The sequence below is a fragment of the Haliotis rubra genome, unplaced genomic scaffold (genome assembly GCF_003918875.1).
Source record: "Haliotis rubra isolate DU_JTF1 unplaced genomic scaffold, ASM391887v1 Scf1286, whole genome shotgun sequence".
Lineage (NCBI taxonomy): Eukaryota > Metazoa > Mollusca > Gastropoda > Lepetellida > Haliotidae > Haliotis > Haliotis rubra.
The window spans coordinates 105,827-130,759 of record NW_025765210.1 but is presented as its reverse complement, the minus strand read 5'-3'; the positions used below and the strand labels follow the sequence as shown (position 1 = coordinate 130,759).

Here is a 24,933-nt window from a genome sequence, read left to right as displayed (position 1 = left end):
TAAAGATATAAATAACTCACAACTCTTTTACTCGAACTTTCTGAGAATGTTAGAACCTGGTTAATTTGACTCGATATGTGTCTACCTAAACATATAGACATGTGAGTGGCCATTTTCTCATAGGCTCTGACTGGATGACACAAAACATACCATTCACTTGTACTTGGTAGGGCTGGCTTATAAGATTACCATGGGAAATATCGTTGATGGGAAAATATTCATGATTATCGCTATGAGAATAATGTCATTGATAATATCGTACATAAACAATTGTGTTGTTCATGACAGCATTTTGTTAGCAATCAAAGTCAAAATATGTCACCACTCTTCGTGTTAAACATGTTGATTCCTTTCAGATTTTTGGTCTTTTTCCTCCGACATGTATCATGATTGATCGATATTCATTTAACAATTATTGAGCTATATGATCTATATCGATAGCTAGCCCTGGGACGTGTAATAAATGAACACAAACTGCACACTGAGTGTTTGTGAAGTAAGGAGGCCTCTCTAAAATTAACCTACGACAGTTTGGTTGGTTAGCTGTTTAACGCCGCACTCTACAATATTCCAGCTACATGTATATGGTGGCAGTCTGTAAATAATCATGTCTGGACCAGACAATCCAGTGATAAACAGCATGAGTATCGATCTCCGCATTTGGGATACGATGACATGTGTCAACCAAGTTACCTGTATATAGAGCAATATGTCTATTTCTTGACACGTATGCATTTTTGACACTGGTATGTAAATTACCAAGGTAAAATTTCTCAGGTGTGTAAATTTACACCACTCTTTGTACATTTATATATATATATATTTCTGGACAAATGTTTACTAGCTGTCTGTATCTTGGTCACATGAACACCTAGCATTATGACATATATATATGAAATATTACAAAATGTTTCGTTTGGTTGATAGAATGTATTGAAAATATCCAGACTGCCATCAATTCTAGGATACAGCTAAACAGATTCCATGTGTTTGAATGTATGGAAAATATATCTTTTACATACACATTTTTTAAAACTGTACTGCAATATATTTCTGTCCATATAACATACTTAGCCACTGAACACTGGAGATTGATCGCTATAGTTGGGTATTCATCATACCCTATTTTCATATAACCTGTGAGGATCCAGGTTAGAACTGATCTTCAGCAACCCATGCTTGTTGTAAGAGGCAAGTAACAGGATTGGGTGATCAGATTTTGTTGACACACGTCATCATATTACGGGTGAAACGGTATACCGCGGTATTGGTAGAACCGTGGTATTTCGCCTTCGGTTCGGTATATCATAATGCAATCCAAAAAAATCAGTATTTTTGGTTTTTGTACTGTCATTTCTATCCAATCGTAAAATGACAGGTTTGTTAATTCAAAATAACAAAGATTATGGTTATTTTTTTCTCTGTTTTTAAACAATGTAAGCTTTGGCTCACAGGGGCTTGTAATGCTGAAAATGATACGTCCTAGGTCCAACACTCGTTCACTCATGTATTATTTTCAGCAAAACAAGCCCCTGTGGTTTGGCTTTTGTTGTCAGTTTTCTACATTATGACCATATCTCATATACTAAACCAAAATAGATCGAAACGAAGGCCTTGTACCACAATACGAACCGTGGTAAGAGCGTACCGTTTCACCCCTACATCATATCCCAGTGTGAAGATCAATGCTAATGCATGCTGGTCACTGGATTGTCTGGTCCAGACTTGATTATTTACAGACCGCAGCCATATAGCTGGAATGTTGCTGAGTGTACATTAAACAACATACAAAACTATTTTTCAGTTGAGTCGAGTCTATTGGGTATTTTTAAACCAATTTCTAGAATAATTCTGCTGCAAAGAATGATGAGATAGTCTTATTCACAACAGTCGAGTACCTGATACCTGAATTCTATAAGTAAATACAAAAGTAAATACAAGTACACAAGCTGATAAGGCTGCATAACGCAGAAGTTTTTTATCATGGAGCTCAACACTTTCCTGTACATTTGTATACATGTTACACAACACAACTGGATAACTGTATTATATTTCACATAATTTATAAAAGGAGAGACAGCTCACCTGGAGATAAGCTTATAGACTATAGTGCATATGAACAGGGTATAACATAGGTATTTGTGATAATATAAATTATTTCATCTTACTAATAGAGAGATTTCTGTGCATGGCATTCCATGTACTGTAGACCTGTGAAGTTCCGGGTTAGAATATTGATCTTCAGTAACCCATGCTTGTCATAAGAGGCAACTAACAGGATCGAGGTGGTCAGGCTCGGTTGACACATGTCATCGGTTCCCAATTGCGTAGATCGATGCTCATGCTGTTGATCACTGGATTGTCTGATCCAGACTCGATTATTTACAGATCGCCGCCATATAGCTGGAATATTGCTGAGTGCGGCGTAAAACTAAACTCAGTCACTCACTCACCCATGTACTGTATGGTCTAAGATACTAAGATAGGTATATGGTCTCTGCCCTGACTAATTAAAAAAATTTTGCTCCTTTTATTGTCGTCAAATACTGTGGGAAATAATACCCGAAGTGTAAGTGACCGGAACTGCGTACACGTGATACGGATCTATTGGTGCTATCTGTTACGCGGCCTTCACTCTTCGGCATTCAGTACTGGTGACCCAACTATGATATTCATCAGAAATAGGATATGGCCACTTGAACTATCCAACTATCAAGCTCTGCACTACAACTGGAACTGTAAAGTAAATTTTGATGTGGGATTTTTACCCAGAGTTCAAGAGATGTCATTTATGAGAATTCTCAACAAATTAAACATATCAAAATATATCTTTGCACTTCACTTCTATAGATATGGAGGCTCATTCACAAATCTTAACAATCCATTCAAATTTGTTCAAGTTATTGATAGAACCAAAAAGTCCCTTGTTTTTTGTAAGTTTGAAATAAGTAAATTGACACAACTCTTAGACAAAGAAGCTGCTTTCTAAATTTGAAAACATACTGACCAATACTTTTTCAGTTATTGTTTGAAAAACCTTTCCTAACTAAAATTAAAGTATCATAATTAAAATTTGCACTGCACTGGTCCTTTAGATTAAGAAGGTGGTCCCTCAATTTGAAAACAATTCAACCAACTTAGAAAGTTTTTGGAATTTTGTTTTGTTGCATTTTATTTATTTATCTGCACTTCCTATTTTTCTTAAGTATGATGTTCACTTCACCCAGATCTAAAGAAGCTTAATTCTGGAACGTTTGCAGTAAATAGCCCTTCGACCAGTAAATTCTATATCGGCTCATCACGTTTTAATAATATGTCCGAGACATAAATAATATTGAAAATAGGGGATTCGTTTTGTTATTACATATTCTTGTCCAGATACGGCGACAAAATCAGCTGATCTGTGATCGCATTGACTGAGGTTAGTCCAGCATATAACTAGACGACTTTGCACTATACCAAGGTGTGCTCTATGTAGGCCTTGGCTGGAATACGAGTTTATTCATATGAACTATGACTGAGGTATGACTCAACATGGAGAGCACAGTTACGTCTGTACACACTACTGCTAACATTTGGCGTGTTAGAAATATAAAAACGCGGCTCAGCACTGTGCAACAGCTCGATGAACATGTTCATAAAAAATCACACCTGTCATCGATATGAATAAACTGTCAACAAACCTGTTCGATATTCGAGTGTATCAGATTTTTAAAAACAACAATGAGAGCTCCGCCAACAGCTACCAATGCAACTCCAAAAATGCAAGAGATCACTGCACAAACAGATGACTTGGTCACCATTCTGACTCCTTCTCGAGAACGAGTATCACATGAATTAAAGTATCGTCACGCAGTTATATCATCGGATTGTCCGGGTTCCTGTGCACTTTGAGCTTTTCACAGTGCAGTAGACATGTGACTGACGCTGAAAAACAAAAGGGAGATAACTCTGAAATACTTACTGCGAACCTCAAAATACACTGAATGTGTATCATTGAGAGGATACAGAATACAGAAACACGGAATGAAATTAGAAGATTGGCGTCTCTCAACTATCACTTTATGTAATAAGGTTTACTTTAGGGATCGTTCATAATTTATGGCTGGTGGTGTTTTGATGATTTTAAGTGGGGTTCACCCAATTCGTTCTGGGGAGGGGGGTGTCATCAATTTGGTACACATGTTGGGGGGTGTCATGCTTAAAAAATATGGGAGAGGGGTAATTGATTTTGAACATGACATTGAGATGGGGGCACTTACATTGTACATACCTTTTAGAGAGGGTAATTCACTTTGTACATGCTTCTCCTAAAAAGTGAGATTGGAATTAAACATGATCTAACGTAATAATTTACCATTTTTGTTGAGAGAACCAAGTCGTCAGACAGTATTGTTTGTCTCAAAGCCATTAATAATTCATATTTTCTTTATTTACTGTAATGACATTGGGGCCATTTTGACTGCATTGTTACCTTGTTGAAAGCAATAATGTATGCTGTTCACTGGAACTGTGGTACAGATGGAGACTTAGAGATCTTATAGAGACTTGCTTTTAATATCTGGTTATAAAAAGTAAAAACTTAAAATTAATTTAAATTTATATTATTATTTAGATATTACTCATTCGTTTATATTGGCGTACAAAAAGAGTGTCCTAAAAATGGGATGGTAGATTATTATTCCACCTTGGATGTGACAATGATTGTATGAACACTTGATATTGAAAATTATTTGGCATGAAACTGAAGTCACGATTACAGTTTCAACTTGTGATGTGAAATGAACATCATCCTGAAGCCATATCAACAACATCACAGCTCCTGAAGGGTGAACCCGTTAAGATCAGGTTTAAAATCGGTCTTCAGTAACCCATGCATGTCGTAAGAGGCATTTAACGGGATCAGGTGGTCAGGCTCGCTGACTTGGTTGACACATGATGCTGAGAGCAGCGTAAAAGTAAACTCACTCACTCACTCTTGAAGGGTGAAGGTCACAACTGAGGTTTTCTTTATTTCAATCAATGTGCGGTAATCCATCGCAGGTATATACTAGAGAGTATTCTCTACTAGAGAGCCAATTAATATACCAGCAAATTGTCCCACAACAGCGGAGACCGAGATGGCAGTGTTAGACTGCCGTGTTGAAGCCATATATCCGTGCCGCTTCAACTTGGCTACCTCACTCAGACAAAGTGTTCTGACTATGAGTAGACTGATCCTTGTTTTATTCTGTTAATGCCATTCTCAGACAGTGAACAGCAAGTATCATCTTTTAACATCTGTATAGGTAGATGAGATGGGGGCATTAAACCATCAACTTTCCTCAATCCAGACAGATGTTATGAGCTCAATCACGGAGGCCGTCCAACAGCTTGGGACTTTTCTCGTGACATCAGTGACCAGTTTGTCTGGTCCCAGCTGGATTTTTCACAGGCTGATATCACACGGTTGAAATGTTGAGTGCGGCGAGAACAAACACACAAACATCGTTTACCATTCAATGATGTCATATACCATATTTCCTCTAATAAGCACTGGGACTCTAATGAGTGAGTGAGTGTGTTTAGTTTTATGCCGCACTCAGCAATAGTCCAGCTATATGGTGGCAGTCTGTAAATAATCGAGTCTGATCACAGACAATCCAGTGATCAACAGCATGAGCATCGATCTGCGCAATTAGGAACCGATGACATGTCTCAACCAAGTCAGCGAGCCTGACCACCCAATCCCGTTAGTCGCCTCTTACAAGCATAGTCGCTTTTTGTGGTAAGCATGGGTTGCTGAAGACCTATTCTAACCCGGAACTCTAGAATGAGCACCAGGGGTAAAGCAATGGTTTAAGAAAACCACTTTAGGCTTCTAAAGCGGCCTTCGCAAACTAGAGTTTGACAACACATGTTGTTGAAATTTTAATAGTGGTCAAACTGGCGTTTCCACACGTCAAACACATGTTGTCAAACCTTCGTGTCATTTGAGTGCCATGACTCGACCGGTGCCGAAGACCCGGGTTTGATTCCCCACTTGGGTACAATGTGTGAAGCCCATTTCTGGTGTCCCCCGCCGTGATGTTGCTGGAATATTGCTAAAAGCGGCGTAAAACAAAACTCACTCACTCACTCCAACCAAATGAATAACTGAACAGAGGCATTGTTTAAACTGTGTATCTGTTTTATTCAAAGCAATAACACATCCAGACATCTACTGGCTAGATTCATGAAATACAGTTCAACTCTGTGTAACCGTGTATGTGATCTATTTATAATCTTCAACAATAAGAATGTAAATAACAAGTCTGATTATATTGAAACCATCATTCATGTTTCATGATTCAACCCATGTGATACAAAAGAGCTGGAAATCTTCCTTCTGTGTCACTTTAAAAGTTTTATATTGCCCCGTAAATGTTTGGTTATATCCGTGATAAGTGAAAACATTCTCTATTCTGTCACCTTCTTCAGCAAAAATACTCAATAACATTCAAACCATGACTGTTGATACAACTGAATTGTTAATAATACCAGATCAAATAGAAACACTATCATAAGGCTTTAAATGGAACTACTTTATTGAAATATTTAGAAAACAAACTATCTGTGACCAACATGATTCTATTCAGCATTTAGAGATCTATTGAAATGGATCACTGATACTCTTAAAGATCTTGTTCACCCTCATGGCAAGGATACTGATGTATTTTGTTGTGAACTGTAATGCACATGAATGTAGTGAAACTGAAATGGTTTTTGAACTACCTTATTATTACTATAGATAAGCCGATCTCATTGATAAGCCGAAGTCCTAACTTGACCCTTAAAATCAGTATCAAAATGATATGTTCCATACATAAGTCGAACCACCATTCTTCGTTCATCTCATCATGATCAGTCATTGGAAATAGAGTATCAACAAATACGTATTGGATTATGTAAGTAAATCCTGTTGCACAATCTCGTAATACAACAAGTTCTATACATATTTGGACTTAAGTTTGCAATGTAGTTTATTAAGTTTACTCAAAATGTCATTCAAGGTAGGTCAGCTTTTATTATGGCAATACCTTTGCAAGACCCCTTCTATATATATAAAAAGCTCTATGTAAAAAAACGTGAAAACCTATCTCTATCTAACCACAAGAAAAGCACTGACATTACATGTATTATCTCTTCTATAAGCAGGGCTTGATTTAAGAGATGTTAACCTACTTGCACCAGGCGCAATCTAAGATAAAAACCTAGTTGCACCAGCCAAATTCCAGTTGCACTGCTTTTATTGCAATATGTAATGAAAGAAATATGCTACTGAATTATTCAAAGTTTAGAAGAAAAATGAGCTGACATAATATAATGATATAATGTTAGACTAATTGTTGATATATTTCTCAAAAATTGACTTGCACCTGGTGCAAGTTAGACAAATAACTAGGTTGCACTTTGTAATATTGGGTTACACCAGTGCAAGCAACAAAGCACTAAATCAAGCCCTGTATAAGTGTGTAGCTTATCATCATATGTACTTCACAGGCTTGTGCACACTCGTCCTCCGTCCACTGTCAATACTTTCGTGGTTCATATACATTGAGATTACTACACACGTGTTCGGCTGATACCTTTTATCTGATGAGTGGTAAGATATTCAGTATCTGTCAGTCACAAGTGCTGTAATCTGTTTCTCACACGCATCACACCATTTTAGCATCTAATCGACAAATATTTTGTCTGTTCTCGTGATCACTGGGGAGCATTAACAGATAAATGGCCATGTGTGATGTCATCCGGCCTATTGCTTACTACTCTAACCTAGTGTGACCTATGTGAACGTTTACATGAAACCTGTGCATTATCATAGCCAAAATGACAACTAGACATTACCTAAGAACATATATTATCTCTCTAAAACCGTGAAATTTCAACACAGACAGTGTTATAAATTATAAATGGGAAAGTTGTCTGTCATAATCTGACCTTAGGTCGTTGCCACAGAGAAGCTAATCACGGACTGGGAATTTGATCTAGCAGATGTATCTAAGAAACCATGTTCCTCCATCACTCATCAACCTACAGGGCTTCTGTGTGAGAGTACTATCTGTTGACAACTTATAAAGTCAAAAACACTCTTCCACCAATTAAGACTGATGTTTGAGAGTAGTGGTTAAGAAACAAAAGTCAAACTCTAAGCTGAAGAGCGTATCTGAACATTTTCTTTGATAAAAATACCAAATTCAAATGAACATACCTGCAACTTTCTGGTTGATAAAGAAACAGGGTCCCGATCCACAAACCATTCATAGCACTACAACATTTGTAAGCCTTTAATAAAGTATCGACTTATGACAGGTGGTAACCATACCAACATGTTGTGGATCGGGAACCCAGAACTCTAATTTAGCCAGTAGCTCCAAATATAGCAATTGTTGGTCGTGGTTCAGTGAACGATTTGGGCAAGTTTGATAATTACTCAAACAAGGCCTCGTTTGATGAAGGAGGAATGTTGTCTCTATAAACCTGTGAAGTATTACCTGTAATAAGTGACACATACCCCAGCTCGTTTGAAATTAAAAGTGACATAATTGTTGAAAAAACAAACATACCTAAAAATACCGTCTAAAACCAAGGGGATACCGATGATCCATAGAAATGACAATAGGTATGACAATGACAGTATAATAAATTTATCTATTAAATTGTCCACTGAATGATACCATTTTACTATTATGATAATCATAATAATAATCAGTTGCATGTATGTTACATAGTTTTAACATCACTGTAATATTCTTACAAATATACAAACATCTATATATACACCCAGATCATACAAAAATATTTTATATATAGATCAACATAAAGCAATTGGCATAAAAGCTTACCTGACTTAACCAAATTTAATGTTTAAATACAGCAATACCTTTATTAAAATGGTTTACACAGCAATCAGTCCAAAAAATTAAAAACAGAAAAATATAACATTATTTTCTACAGGACACTAAAATATAAAACACAAAATATTCTAAATGGTCAAACCAATATAATTTAAACACTGCATGTATTGTAACATAGTGAAATATACTCATGTAGATCAAAACAAAATATGAAATATTTTTTTCAATTATCTTTCCACCTAAATACTAGGGTGCCAGGGTACAAAGAGGACTTGGCACTAAGGTGATCATTATTCCTATAGACTTTCACAGTTTTAGCGCTAAGGCAGCCTTATACAATGGCAACCTTGATTAACCACATATATATCTGCAAACCATACACATTAGTGCACACTAAAACATTTTGTGCATATGCATAGATGCTGTTCATCATATTTATTTGGTTGGATATGACTTTTAAGTTCTTGGTTTAAGGACTTGTTGACTCAAAGTTTAAAACCTTATTTTCTTACGATTTGGTCTGTTACATATTTTTAGTGGAGGTCAATATAGGAATGTGTTTAACAGTTAACTTTAAAGGCACAATGTCACACCACATTTGTCTAAAAATAAATAATGCATTTCTCTCAATAATACTATTGGCCCTCAGGGTGGCTACCATATAATTTAATCCCAAAACAAATATGTATTTAGATTACAGTATTAAATTAAAAGGTTTGAATGAATTAATCCAACATTGCATTAAATCGACTCTTGCGCCCTCTACCGGCCGAACATTATTTCAACTGAACCCCATAGAGTTATATCCCTTGGATCGCTCTTTACGAATATCCTACGCACAACTTGTGATTGAAACCAGTTCGGCAAACACCGACAACACTGCGTGCGACGGTTTTCAATGTACGGAGCAATTATTTACATTCCATATATGGCAAGTGTTCTCTGTTTGGAAGCTGTTCGCCTCGAAGTTTCAATAATCGATTTCAGGCAAGTTATAAAGGACAAGTCTTTTATTGCATCAATAGGAAGCTAAAGAGAGTGCATATGTCCAATATAAATCATATATGCCAAAATATTGTCGAAAATGTGTGACATTGTGCCTTTAACTTCTCGTTACAAAACACCACTTCCTCACTTTCTCCTATTTTACATCCTACATTAAAAAATTAATAACATTAGGGGAAAATTCTATAACCATGTATACATTAAAAAAAGACTAAGACAAATGTGAAAAGCTGACTGAAAAGACAACAAGTGAAGGCTGTCATTAAAATGTGTTAAGCCAGGTTAGCTCATACAGGAAAACACAAAACGACTCCTTTGTCACCATTGAATTACATAAATAGAAATAAACTGCTCTGACATAAACACATGATAAATCACAACTCATGCAGCACCTATAAAACTGATTGCACCAACTAAACCAATGTGCAAAATTACAAGTAAACAACAGTTATCTACTTGAACCAGTTCAAAGTATACACAAAGTTAAAAAACCCATCTGATTCAGCTCATTATATGGACTAAGGTACTTCCTAACATGTATATCAATATGATGATAATGAAAGTCATTTATGAAAAAGTCATGATAATAGGTCATTGTTTTGGCAACTGTGATTACAACTTGAAACGGATGAGATTCACACAAAAAACGAAAGTTAATTCACATACCACTGAAGAGAACATACAATTCTTTCATATTGCTCTATTTAATCTGCCATGCTATGACATTATTTAATATAGTAATATGAAAGAATCTGCATGTTGTAGTTGGTAACCCAGACCACACCAGTTGAAACTTTTTTTAAAAAAAAAGAAAATATTCAAACATCCCCTCCAATATACACATCTAGAAATGGTTTGTCCCTTTCCATGTTGTAAGAATGACTAAGAAAATCATCAACACTCTACTGTTAGGATTCAAGTTCTAAGACTGACAGACATGAGTATCCTTATATTTAAAAGCCTCCAAACAATCGGTTACATGTATGAATAGAGACAATAAAAAAATTCCAGCATATTTAGGAGGTTGAAAACTGCAGCTTACCAGAGATGTAAGTCATCCAGGGCTCCAGATAAGGGCCGTATCAGTGTTTGTACGGATATAAAATGTGCACGATACGGTAGGAGTGAGTGAGTGAGTTATTATTTAACGTCACATCGGCAATCTCTCAGCCATATCTTGACGAGACGATATGGTAGGAAATAATTTAGAAAACGTAGCAGATACGCACTACAGCAATGGTGTACGGTCTTGGAATCATTTACAGACGTATTTATCTGAAAAAGTATTGTTTTATTGTTATTGACCTGTTTACACAAGAGAAGCAATGTTGTGCATATATGAAACGAAACACAAGATTACTGGTACTCCATTAAATTCCTTTAAGTACTCTAAATGTACTCTTAAGGTTTTCCAGTACTCCTGCATTGAAAAAGTAAGGAGTACGTACTTCTGATCTTGAAAATTTATCTGGAGCCCTGGTCATCCAAACCCACTTTTTTACCTATCCTGTCTCTTGAACTGATCAAACACAAGTGACTCTTTATGTGTCAGCAGAGAACATAGAAGTCTCTTTGTACATGCATCTGATACATCTGATTAAAGTTTATGATGTTAAAAATGTCCGGTCATCCAGACTCACATTTCACCCATCCCGCTCTTTGTACCCATCCCCCACAGAGGCAGTGTATGGAGTTGTCACTGATACATTCACTTACAAATATCGGCTGCAATATTTATAATGCTTATGCAGCAGCCTGGTTCCCTGGATATGCCAAGATGGCTACACTGACTGATTTATGGAGGTACATAAACAGAATGGGAATATATCAAAGTACATTTGTAAATAACAGCGAGTCAAAAGAAAAGACAGCATGTCTGTTGTTTAGGTTAGTTTTGGGTAGACACCTTGAGTAGAAACCAATGAGTCAGATGTTCATTTGGGACAAGTTATTCATGTAAATTTGTGAATAAAGCGAGTAGTGCTTCATGACTTTCGCCACTCGTCTACTTGTTACTGTGTCTGTACAAATTGTTACAAGCTTGTATTAACTTGTATTGGCACATTTAATGATAAATTTCATGTGAGAAGCATGAGTGCAGTAATCTGCTTCAAACACCCCCAAATCAGATATTATTTATTACTATATTAATATATATTTTGTCATTTTTCACAGTCCATATTTTGTGTATTTTCATTATCCATATTTCATATTTTCATGATCCATATTTTGTGTATTTTCATGATCCATATTTTGTGTATTTTCATGATCCATATTTTGTCTGTTTTCATGGCCTATTCACACATAACACAATGAACATTTGCGAGTTCATCCGGCTTACTGCTCAGACCTGACCCTCTACAAAAACATTTCGGACACATCTGTGGATTATCAAGGTCACAATTATGCATACCAGATAAGATCAAGGAACATTTATTACTAAAACCATAACTATTCAACACAGTCATTGTTGAATTTGATTAAAATACAAGAAATGTGTCCGTGAATTACACCTTCGAAGTGGTCTCTCATAACATGACCTCTGGTAAATCAAGGCTGTCAAACTTCATGCCTGACTGAAGCAGGAGCTGCAGATATAATTCCCCATCACATGATCTAAAACATCTGATACAACCATCAACCCATGAAGATCCAGGTTAAATTTGATTTTCGGCAACCCACGCTTGCTGTAAGAGGCGACTAATTGAATTGGGTGGTGTGGCTTGGTGACTTGGTTAACACGTTATCATACCCCAATGGTGTAGATTGATGTTCATATTGTTCATCACTAGATTGTCTGGTCCAGACTCGTGTATTTACAGACTGACGCCATATAGCTGGAATATTGCTGAGTGCGGTGTTAAACAACAAACAAACAAATGATACAACCATCACTACCATCCAAATTAGTTGATGATGTACATGACTTGCACCAAGACTTTGCCACTCGATCTTGTAAGTGACGCCTTAAGAAAAGCATGGGAATCTGAAAACCATTTCTAACCATGATTGAGAGAGTTTGTTTGGGTATCACACAGCATTTCTGTCATATCACGGCATTGCATCTAATGTGGTTGGAAAGCTTGGAGTGATGCTCATCTTAGGTGATTCTCCACGTTGATGAAACACATGAGTATCAGGGCTTGACATTCACCCAAATTCCCGAACAAGACCACAGGACCAGTAACTTTTAAAAAATCACTGGTCTTTACAGATTCTGACTGGTCCTGCTAAGGGACTCCTATTGACAGCCTTAAATATCTACTAGACCGTTGGTAAATATCTACTAGACCGTTGGGATAGCACTTATCAAAGTTGCACTGGTCCTGTCAACATTTTACTAGCCCCGGGCCAGTGGGATAGCGTGAATGTGGAGCCCTGGAGTATGGGTATGGAGCAGACAAACCTAGAAACATAATCAGAGCTTGCCTATAGGATTCAAACCCACCATGTTAGAATTAAGGGAAGCTAACTCAGAACAGCAACTTGCAGCATTTTAGACAACTAGGCCATCATGCTCCCAACAAACATGGAACTGAGCTCTGGTCATGTATAATAATCCCACAAATTGTGTGATCACTGAATAGGCCCAAGTGAGGTGAGGACCCCATTCCACAAAGTAATCTTAATGTTAGACAATCATAAGTCACATACTCAATGTTAAGACTACAACGGAAATAACCTACAGTGTGGAACCCTGAGGGTAAACAGAAAGAACCAGTCCTGGGCCCCGTTCCACAAAGCGATCGTAGTTCTATGAAAATCGTAACTTCCACACTTTAACATAGGCTTACGACAATCGTACTACTACGATCACTTTGTGAACAAGGCTCTGCTGTATATATTGTTTATAAGGAGCAGCACAGGTGGTTTATGCAGCTACCTGGGGGTCTGTACCAAGGTGGGGTAGCCTAGTGGTTAAAGCATTCACACGTCACACCGAAGACCCAGGTTCGATTCCCCACATGGGTACAATATGAAAAACCCATTTCCAGTGTTGCCTGCCGTGATATTGCTGGAATATTGCTAAAAGCGGCATAAAACCATACTCACTGTACCAAGGTCGTCATAACTCATGGGCACGCTGGGCAGTTGTCCAGAAGCCCCACCACCATAGGGACCCAATGCTAATTTATGTATGTTGTGGCTGTACAGGAAGGGGCCCTAATGCACTACTTTGCGCAGGGAATTATAATGCTATTCACACGTCCTTCGTCCGTACCACAAAGCAAACAAATCGTAATGACTAGAGTGTCTATGGGAGTTACGATCATCTCTCTGCTAACATCTCTTCATGGAAAAAGGTCTTGAGTTATAACCATCTCAGTGAACTTGGATAGCTTTACACACGTTGTGCTATATGGCATACAACACTGTAGAATCTACAGTTGATAATGGTGTAATCAGGCTACAATACAACATATGTTGGCACCCAACACAATACGCTAATACTGCAGTGATAGATACAAGCCTGACTATGGAATGCTGAAGATCACAGACAAGCTTACAAAACTTTCCACAAACACAGATATATACATATTCATGATACATCACATGCACCAAATACACTCAATACATACACAGTACATAGTATATACAGTGACACAATTTGATTTTATCATTCAAGACTATATATATTCATGCTAGAGGAAAAGAAACATTAAGATAAAGTTTCAGAAATATGCGTGTTTGGCACCTTGAGAGGATGAAACATGCCAGATTTGGCGAGGTTGTTAAATCAACATTATTTCAACAACTCATCACAAGGCCATAATACATTAATCATCAGATTATAACCACCCCACCCCACCCGATTCATTTTGTTGTCTTTAAAGGTCCATTTTGCGAAAAAGACCTGTACTTGGAAATTGTATCACAATAATTCACAGTTATCGATACTAAAATTGTGTAATAAGAACTTTCTTATTGTGATGAAATTTTCAATTTATACACCCAATACACAAATGGCATCTTTATTCATTGGCCACTTGTATATTATGTTCAGAAAGCTGCTCTTATTGTTAGTAACACATAAAGCAGCTGACAGCTCAGTAGTGACGTGAAATTTTCCGATTATTTCAGACTTTGTTTGCATTATTGCTTAGTTCTACTTCAAATACCTCTCGATAATCGACTGATGTTAGTTTTACAATTATCTATCTCTGTGGCGTATATCATTAGTCATTCCCAGGACCAACTGATGCAGAATACAGTGCTTCAGCCAATTGGCACCTTAACTACTAAAATGTGTGCCAATGCAGTTGAGACTTTTGCCATTCATGGTAACCATGGTATAGAAGACCTGTGGATTATATTAAGTGTTGCGCCAAAGGGTACGCTCTAGCATTGAAAAAAAGTGCCATTGCATATTTTTTAGTGTGAATGGCGCAATGGCACTTGCCTGGCTGAAGCACTGAGAATACCATGATGTGTGCCCCCTCTCACAGGATGAAATACACAATACCCTGTATTACGTATAGCCCTTATCAACATTTCACCATCAGATTCACGTGAACACCTTGAACAAACTGTTTGAAACAATCATACAAAAACTAAAAATTGTCTCTCCCCTCACATATTTTAAAAGTTGCATGAAAATCTAACCATTAACCTACTGTGGCCTGTAGTATAGAGAGGGGAAAGAGGGAAATCCTGTGAAAACCTCATATTATATAGGAAATTCCTGGCTCAAGAGCATATAATAATCGCCAAGCATCAAACCAAAAAATAAACTAATTTGATTCTTGTCCTCCACATCAAAACTTTAAGATTGGCACATGCATGAACAGTAATATAATGCTCCTATTTGAGGATATTATTAGCTCTCCCCTTTAGACATTAGCAAGCTTATGTTTGATTTTAACTCGTTTTGATGTTGATCAGTATTTGTATAAACACAACACTATTGTCATGGTTATATGACAACATACTTTGAACATTTTCACATGTTTCTTCCCATGATCATGCTATTCATTCACTGATAACCAAACAACTCGTTCACACATCACTAAGAAATATTTCCTCCTTGATATCATCATGAACACTGCAAATCATTCTGTTCAAATCTGTTCATAGTTCTTGAGGAGTGTTTCAACTTCAGCAATGTCAATACTAGGCACAGCACAACTCATAAAATCAGATTACATACTCTAATTTGATACCTTCTCTTGCTGAAAAAGAGAGGTATCAAATCTGAATAAAAGACATGATTTAAGATTGGAGGATAAGATTGGTTTTACATACCGGTATATATCAAACCCATGTTACGAATTGAACCAAGGTTTCAAGCATAAGCTAGTCTACAAAAGATACACTGTGTTGATGTAACAACGTGAAGTGACTGCAGTGTCAGAAGCTTCTCCTCCTATGGTCACATTGTTGGACTCTTGCGAAAAGAAGCGTGATAAATGCACCTCAAATTCTGACTCTCGTCTTACAGAACCAGAAGGCTTCAACATCATTTTGGTTGATTAAAAACATCTTTCAGATACTTGCAACTAAAACATGTGGCGGTATCCCTGGCCTAAATACTTTTCAGTACTCTTCCACTTTCAAGGGAGTCACAAACATGACAAAAAGATCAAAACTGTACACATCTAATATTATGGAAAGACCAGATTATAATGTAGAGCAGTCCTTTCTGGCATATCTTCACATCATTTCCCAGACTTGAACTGATTCTGAGAAGAGTATTCCCTAAATATGACCATCTACCTAGGCTATAAAAACTACCCAACAGGTTGGGCATGTATCACAGTGTGTGCAACTTGTGTTCAGGCAGTGCTTTATGATGTGAGTGACTGATTTCAGCATGCATGAACATGTAACCAAAATATTCTCAGACCAAAGCGGTGGGAATGTACAGTTCAAGCACTCTCAATGTTTGTGCTTTCAACATGGCAGAGCAAGTCTGTGAAAAGGGGAGGAATTCATTGTGTCTAAATTGTGGGATTGTGAGACAAGCATGTGTCCTGCCTTGAAAGATACATATTCATGGAAAACTTCAAAGTCCTGACCCTGAAACCCCACAATCTGGACAATTTCTGTTGGCAATGGTAATATACCATTAAAGGGACATTACTGCGTACATATAATTCACTAGTCATGAAATCTATTAATCTGGCTGATTCATGATGATAAGGATACCCTGTTTAACAGGATTTCATGTTATACAACAATGCTGGGATTCCTAATGCTAGGAGTTCTGTCTTGGTATTCCTTACTACTCACAATGAAGTCACACTCACATTCGATATCCAGAGGTAGGGTTCAAGACACCTTAAGGTATACATCCATTCATTGTATCCAGATTCAGGGCCTTCAGTCACCTTCAAATATATGTCTAATCCTATGGAGAGTGGTCTATGAGTGAACTTGAAGTAGATATACATACATATACATTGGTAACAGTATATACATTCATTGTATCTGGTTCCAGGTCTTTAAAACACATCAAAGTTATTATTGTGTCAGTATTGTGATCCACCGGAGGCCATGATGATCTGGTTCAGCTTCTCTTCTTTGGCTTTCCTCATGTGACACAACTGTGGACAAGACAAGTATGGGTCAACATGTGAAACTATCTTCTGCAATTTCATCAACCCCTAAATACTACCTCTTTGCATCACGATCTGACACAAAATGCAAACTAGCTCGCATCAGGTAAAGTTTTCAAATCAGCTAACCAGGTCCAGGCCTCTAAACTCCAATAAAGAGAAGTACCGGTAAAATATTTAGAGAACCATCTGTCTGATTACTGTTGCCTGTGTTCTACACACGAAAGGAATCAAGGAAATATTTGTCAGGTCTTTGTTGACACTGGATGAAAAACTTGTTCCTTAATTTAGAAAGTGTCAAAATGTGTCCTGGCACAGTTCTGCTTGTTACACATGTCAATGCCATGGACTGAAGGGAAGTGATGTGAGTTATCTCCCTTGGTAGGGTACTCCACTCAATCTCTGACCTGTGCTTGAGTACTGAAGTACATACTACATACCAAAGACCTACATCTATTGGGTGACAGTCAGGTGTTGATGCAGAGAGGAATTGTCAAGATCTATTATAATTGTGATTTCGCAAGTTCTAAATTCATGAGCAATTTGAGAACTATTAGGAATTACAGAAGTTGAGACCTTTCACAAATATAGTTGGTTTCTCATACAATATTAAAAACAAACAATCCTTGAGTGCTGATACAAAACATTGGAATCAGCATGACAAGATGAAGAAATTAACTCACAGTTCTTTTCTGCATGTATGTTTGCAGGAATTCTTCAATGTCGATTTTTTCTGGGAAAAAAAAAAAATCCAATAGGCTACAATCAACATCAATTATCAATTTCATTACAAGTCCAAATTTTGGGGATTTGTACAGAGCAACAGATCATAAATTTTAATATATTGTATATTCATAATCCTCATCCTGTTTCAAGTAGTACCTTTTTCTTTGTTCTTCAACCATGGAGTGGAAATAACTTTGACGAAACTTTCCAGCCTCTAAGATCATCTTGACACATGTTTAGCACAGACTTCTTGTGACTGCCTACAGCATTAGCTGGGTCAGGGTGTGCTCGGTCAAGGTGATACTAGTGGCTGGAAAGTATTGCCAAGGTCATTTCCACTCTGAGGCCGAACAACAAGAGTAAGTGCACTACGTGAGATAGGAAGTTAAAAAAAAATCATAATCCATGAAATCAGCCAATGATGTCCAACTTCCAGTACAAGATACTCACTATCCAGGAATACAAGATACAGTCATGCCCTGTTTATCCGGACCGTTGAGTTTTTCTTGAAATTGTCCGGATAAGCGAATTTCCGTATATCTGACTGACTGACTGAGTTTGGTTTTACGCCGCTTTTAGCAATATTCCAGCAACATCGCAGCGGGGGACACCAGAAATGGGCTTCACACATTGTACCCATGTGGGGATTCGAACCCGGGTCTACGGCATGACGAGCCAACGCTTTAACCACTAGGCTACCCCACCGCCCCTCCCGATATCTGAACCACTGAGCATATGTAAAAAAGACATACAAAGAAACGAACATAATAGACCTCAGACGTAATCTTTATTGATAAGACATCAACAAATAACAATCCATACATAAAATCACATCTTGTCAAATAAAGTAGTCAAGTCAATAACATGTATACCTGTACATGTATACCTGCGAACATACCTGTACATGCATGTCTGTCAAATGCTAGCTAGCAACCAATCACTAAACCGTTCTGATGTCATCCTCGCGTTTGCATTGTTACTGTACCCAACATAAACTTCCAGATTAAAGTCACAACCAAAACAACGGGGACGTCTAGCCTTGCCAATCACAACTCAATCTTAACTCAGTGTCACCTTGCTAATTACACGTAGTTAATTCTCTCACGCTTCATAGACTGCCGACTTCTTTTATGTTAGGGCACGCAAGGCCACTCAGTAAAATGCGTGTGAAAACATACTGACAGGTTCTCAGCCATCCGGATATACAAGAAAAAAATGCATATAATTTAGCGTTTTGTATGTGAAAATGACCGTCCGGTTCCGGAAAAACTGGATTTCGAGATAAGTGAGTAATTTTACAACATTGTGAATTCGTTTTGAGGAATTTTCGTATGGAAGGCGATTTTTCAGGATATCTGAGGTTCGGATAAACGGGACACGACTGTACTCAATATCCAGGAATACATGTACAAGGTACTCACTATCCAGGAATACATGTACAAGGTACTCAATATCCAGGAATACATGTACAAGGTACTCACTATCCAGGAATACATGTACAAGGTACTCACTATCCAGGAATACATGTACAAGGTACTCACTCACATGTACAAGGTACAAGGGAATACATGTACAAGGTACTCACTATCCAGGAATACATGTACAAGGTACTCAATATCCAGGAATACATGTACAAGGTACTCACTATCCAGGAATACATGTACAAGGTACTCACTATCCAGGAATACATGTACAAGGTACTCACTATCCAGGAATACATGTACAAGGTATTCACTATCAGGAATACATGTACAAGGTACTATCCAGGAATACATGTACAAGGTACTCAGTATCCAGGAATACATGTACAAGGTACTACTCCAGGAAAAAGATACACTTTCCAGAATACATACTCAGGAAAACAAGATACTCACTCCAGGAATACAACATACTCACTATCCAGGAATACATGTACAAGATACTCACTATCCAGGAATACATGTACAAGATACTCACTATCCAGGAATACATGTACAAGGTACTCACTATCCAGGAATACATGTACAAGGTACTCACTATTCAGGAATACAAGATACTCACTATCCAGGAATACATGTACTCACTATCCAGGAAAACAAGATACTCACTATCCAGGAATACAACATACTCACTATCCAGGAATACATGTACAACATACTCACTATCCAGGAATACAACATACTCACTATCCAGGAATACAAGATACTCACTATCAAGGAAGTCGTCTGCTATTTTCTCTGACTCCTCCTCAGCTTCCATTACAGCGACTTTGAGATTTGTTTGAATGTTGGCCGGATGGAACTGGTCAGACAGGGTCAGGTGGTGCTCACAGTGAGTCTCAAACTCTCCCTTGATGGCATCCAGCTCCGACATCTGAAGTGTAAACAAAGACAATTACAATCTAGAAGGACAAAACATATAACTTTGCTTTTGTTATCAACCATCCATCCATCCAAATCTCTCCATCCATCCATTCACCCATCCAAAACCATCCATCCTTTCAATTCACCCACCAAACCATCCATCCATCTATCCCTCCCTCCATTCATCTTCCATCCACCCACCCATCAAAATCCATCCACCTCTCCACCCATTCCTCCATCCCCACCCACCCATCCATCTTCCATCCATCCACCCATCTTCCATTCACCCACCCACTCATCCAAATCAATCCATCCATCCATTCACCCATCCACCCACCCATCCATCCATCCATCTCTGATCAAGCAAGTTAATCGAATAATAAATCAACAGATATCCCTCTGTAACTTTTTCAGCTATCTTAGACACTTGAGTTGAGCTAAAGAGAGTAATGCTCACATTTCATAAACGATCATAACATTTACAATATTGTACTTGATTATCTGACCTTCTTCAAGACGGAATCCTTCAGTTCTTCTACAATCGGTTGTTTGGTGAGGTTTTCTCCTGAAACAATGATCAACATCACAACTAAGTTTCCTTCAAACTTTTTAGCATTTTTAACCTAAAAGAAGGTTATGTATTACCTGTACCATCCAGACTTTGGCTCAGTCTCTGAGAACAATCTGAATCCTATTGATATACACTGATTCAAAACACACTTAAATGCCATTACATAGATTTTTTTTCATGCTATTTGATTACGCAAAGAATGAACAAAAAATCGGTAGCCTCATGCTTTCTGAAAATACTACTGAATGTCTTATTTTTGACGTCTGTGATACAACATCAACCATTCATCCCCAGTTCCCTATTGCAAGTGTCTCGTACAAGAAGCATGTTGTCCTGGAAACCTATTATACCTTGGAATGCCAATATTTCCATTATTTATTGTACTCATGACGATTTTTCTCTGGCTGGTATATTTGTCACGAGAACATAAAAAGCTATTCAAAATATCACAATTTCACTACTTCTTGAATTTACAGCATTGCAAAATTTGTAACATTATAAACAGAAATTTGAAATTCATGGCATTAAGTACATAAACACAAATCTGAAAACACAGAATGTTTATCTTCTAATTTCAACATGATGACATGTTGTTTGATCATCATCATCATCATCTGATGATGATGATGATGATGATGATGATGATGATGACATGTGACCTACTTGCAAGCTGCACACACTGAGCTGAAATATCCTCCCTATCTTGAGTGAACCTTGCCAGCTCAGGAAGACCCTGCAATAAGTCCAGCACTTTTTCCTCGTTATCAACTAGCTCCTGCAGCTCAAACAATCTGAAAACAAAACACTGACAAGGTATAGTGAGTGAGTGAGTTTAGTTTTATGCCGCATTCAGCAATATTCCAGCTATATGGTGGCAATCTGTAAATAATCGAGTCTGGACCAGACAATCCAGTGATCAACATCATGAGCATTGTTCTACACAATTGGGATACGATGACATGTGTCAACCAGGTCAGCGAACCTGACCACCCGATCCCATTAGTTGCCTCTCACGACAAGCACAGGTTACTGAAGATCAATTCTAACCCGGATCTTCACCGGCCCAATACAAACACAAATCTTACCCTTTGTCCTTCAGTTCAGGATAAGCTTTCATGATGTCTGGAATAGGGTATGCTGGACTTGAGGCATTCTGGAACATTCATCAATATGTTCAGTGAGGTAGTGATGTGGGTATATTTCTTTGTGATTTTACTATCATTCCAGCCAGATAGGGTGACACAAAGAATATGCTTCACACATTGTACCTGTGTGGGGAATTCAACTTGAATCCCTGATAGGTTAACGCCAGGCTACTTCTTGCCCCATATTGTCTACAGAGTTCTCCTTTCTACACAGATATTTTATATCTTTCAATGACACAAAAACTGATTCATAATCAGTCTGTAATCACTATCATGACACAAACCATCAAAGTACCATGCAGAACTGACAGGATCCTTCCCAAAAAGCAAAAGACTTACAGCATCCTGATCAGATAAAACTGGTGGGCCTTCCCTTCCATTTTCTACTGCTCCCCTTGGGGGTAGAGGTGGGGGTCCCACTGGGGGATACAGAGCTTGTGGATTCCCATACAAGGGGTAACCTGGACCGGTCACTGGCGCCACTGGGGGTTGAGGGGCTCCAAACTGCTGACCAACTCTGAAGCATATTTCCTTTGCATATTTAAAGTGATAAAAGTATTTATCGTGGGTATGCCTGCAAAGATTCAACCAAGTTAAAGAAAAACATTTAATCCTTTAATGCACTGTGATACACTCATAAATTTCAAGATGACCTTATACTATCATCACACAAAAGCATTGTCTTTACAATTATTTATTCAGAATGACAATGGGTAATATAATGGCACACTCATGTTACTTGATGTAAATATATAACAATTGTTGAGAAATAAGGCAACCCCTGAAGTATCAGAGCTTTACAACTTTTATAAACTTGTGTGTTGACATCCTTGATATCAAAACATACAAGGATGACATTCTCTACATATATATAGTGACACAATTGAGTCTTTCATTCTTACAGGTGAGGTAAAATCCTTGGGGGTGTCTTCTTAAACTCTTCTACTATGGTCTGAATTGCAACGCCAAGGTCCGAGTGCATGGAGAACTAAACAAAACCAGTTCATCATTGAAAATCATCTAAATCTCCTGTTTCACTAACACAAAAAGCTTCCAGCTGAGGTTGAGATTATGCACACTATAAATGTTTTTAATGTGAACTGTATTAAAAATCATTACAATTGAACAGAAATTCCCAGATTTATTACTCTGCACTTTCAATTTCCACATTTAAATTATCAACAGTTAAACATGAAAATTTATTTCCAAATGTCATTGCGTAAAAGGAATATGACTATGAGTAAGTAATGAGGAGATACGTACATTATTTATGTTCGGGCAGCCAACAACTTTCATGTGTATGTCCACCCAGGGATGGGTGAGAGGAGGTTGAACTGTCACGACTGGCTTGTCCTGGGGAAACTGGGGAGACAGAGTGCTACAAAAAAAACATGATTTAAAAAAGACAATGTGTCTTCATGCTAAACAATATGTTAACCACTTTGATACAATCAGCATGAGTGAAGACCATTGCTTATTATTATAGCATATTTATATAGCGAACATATCCACGCAGTAGTGCATGCTCAAAGCGCTTATGTCCCATACAATATTGTCAAAGGGTTATCAAACTCTCCTCACTCATCATTAATTAAAATCATGATATTCTGTCTTAGAATCACATCCCTTTGTTCACATAAAGAATGGCAAAAATTCATATTGAAAGTGGATCATAATTCAACAGACATGTCTGCCACCCAAACCCTTGTGTTACAGTGCACATGGTGAATGCAGTCTTCCAACCAAAGAAGGTGTTTAACCAGCAAGAGTAATGATCGCACTGTTTGAGTACACTGAGGCAAGTGACAGGACATGACCACCAATTTTAATTCAGCTACGGTCAACTTGACTTTAAACTGAAGGTACTGATCATACATTAGCACTGCTAATCTCAAATACATTGAACAGGATTATACCATGTACTGTACTCCTGTTTTAGATGCCCAGACGCCTATTTATCTCACGCAAGCTGTTCAACAATGTCTATTAGAAACAGTTTATAGACAGCACATTGTCAATTCACTATTTTATCAAATCCAATATTATAGAGTTGTACAAAGGATACATTTGATGGAAACTGCAATTATTAATCACCAATAAATCACAGAATTAAAATGCAGTGTCATATCTTCTATTTCTGGCTCCCTGTGTCAGTGAGAGTCTTCATTTATTGTAGATCCATCATTAAGCTGAAGTAATATGGTCAACATTTCATTTCTTTCGGAAGAACCAGAACACTTACATGATCAGATTGATGTTTGTCCCATTGGACATGTTGGAAATAGTTGCCCTGTATTCAACGTCACGAACAATTTCAACCACACTGTAAAAAACAAACAAATCATCATTAAATTTAAACATAAATGTTCTGTTCTACGTGTGAAGGCACGAAACTATTTCACTTTTGATATTTACCCCAAACCTGACTTGGATAAACACTTGCCTCAAGTTTGTTTTCTTCATACTCGATCTGTTTTGTCCTTTGAGTTTGAAGGTTGGTCGCTTGAGGACTTTTGCCCTTTCCGCCAAACAATCTAGTCATCATTTTGTAAAGGATATATGTATTTCTGACAATAAATTATAATTTGTACAACAAATCCAGTTCACAGCTGACTCATTTTCGATTCTGACAATATTTCTATTCCCGGATATCATAAAACGTCATCGTAATGTGTGTAGTTTCAACTTCCGGTATTTGTAAAGTAAATG

The 24,933-nt window shown here is 37.5% G+C and overlaps 2 protein-coding genes across 4 annotated transcripts in view; both read right to left on the bottom strand.

Moving 5' to 3' along the window:
• LOC124266892 (lysosome membrane protein 2-like) overlaps window positions 1-3,948 on the bottom strand; it is a 39,725-nt gene extending 35,777 nt beyond the window's left edge. Inside the window, exon 1 of the mRNA XM_046701731.1 lies at window positions 3,684-3,948. Coding sequence (XP_046557687.1) covers window positions 3,684-3,803 — 120 coding nt within the window. The 5' untranslated portion in view covers window positions 3,804-3,948. The remainder of the gene's footprint in view (window positions 1-3,683) is intronic.
• Window positions 3,949-12,120: 8,172 nt separating this feature from the next.
• LOC124266890 (vacuolar protein sorting-associated protein 37A-like) lies at window positions 12,121-24,868 on the bottom strand. 3 transcript variants are annotated; one of them, XM_046701728.1, is made up of 11 exons: window positions 24,690-24,868; window positions 24,467-24,547; window positions 23,488-23,602; window positions 23,127-23,212; window positions 22,564-22,741; window positions 22,165-22,232; window positions 21,743-21,870; window positions 21,015-21,073; window positions 20,356-20,518; window positions 18,124-18,173; window positions 12,121-17,428 (listed from the first exon to the last, which is right to left on the bottom strand). In XM_046701728.1, the coding sequence occupies exons 1-11, from the start codon at window positions 24,767-24,769 to the stop codon at window positions 17,354-17,356; spliced, it is 1,083 nt and encodes a 360-aa protein (XP_046557684.1). In that variant the 5' UTR covers window positions 24,770-24,868; the 3' UTR covers window positions 12,121-17,353. The 3 variants fall into 3 exon arrangements, with proteins under 3 accessions (XP_046557684.1, XP_046557683.1, XP_046557682.1); XM_046701727.1 differs by having other exon boundaries at window positions 20,352-20,518; window positions 24,668-24,844; XM_046701726.1 differs by having other exon boundaries at window positions 24,668-24,844.
• Between the last annotated feature and the right edge of the window lie 65 nt (window positions 24,869-24,933).

Coding starts and splice junctions, on each gene's coding strand:
- LOC124266890 (XM_046701728.1), bottom strand. CDS start 24,769: ATGATGACTAGATTGTTTGGCGGAAAGGGCAAAAGTCCTCAAGCGACC. Junction 23,603..24,466: donor ACAAACATCAATCTGATCAT/GTAAGTGTTCTG, acceptor TTTTTTTTGTAG/CACTCTGTCTCCCCAGTTTC. Junction 22,233..22,563: donor TTTTATCTGATCAGGATGCT/GTAAGTCTTTTG, acceptor TGAATGTTCCAG/AATGCCTCAAGTCCAGCATA.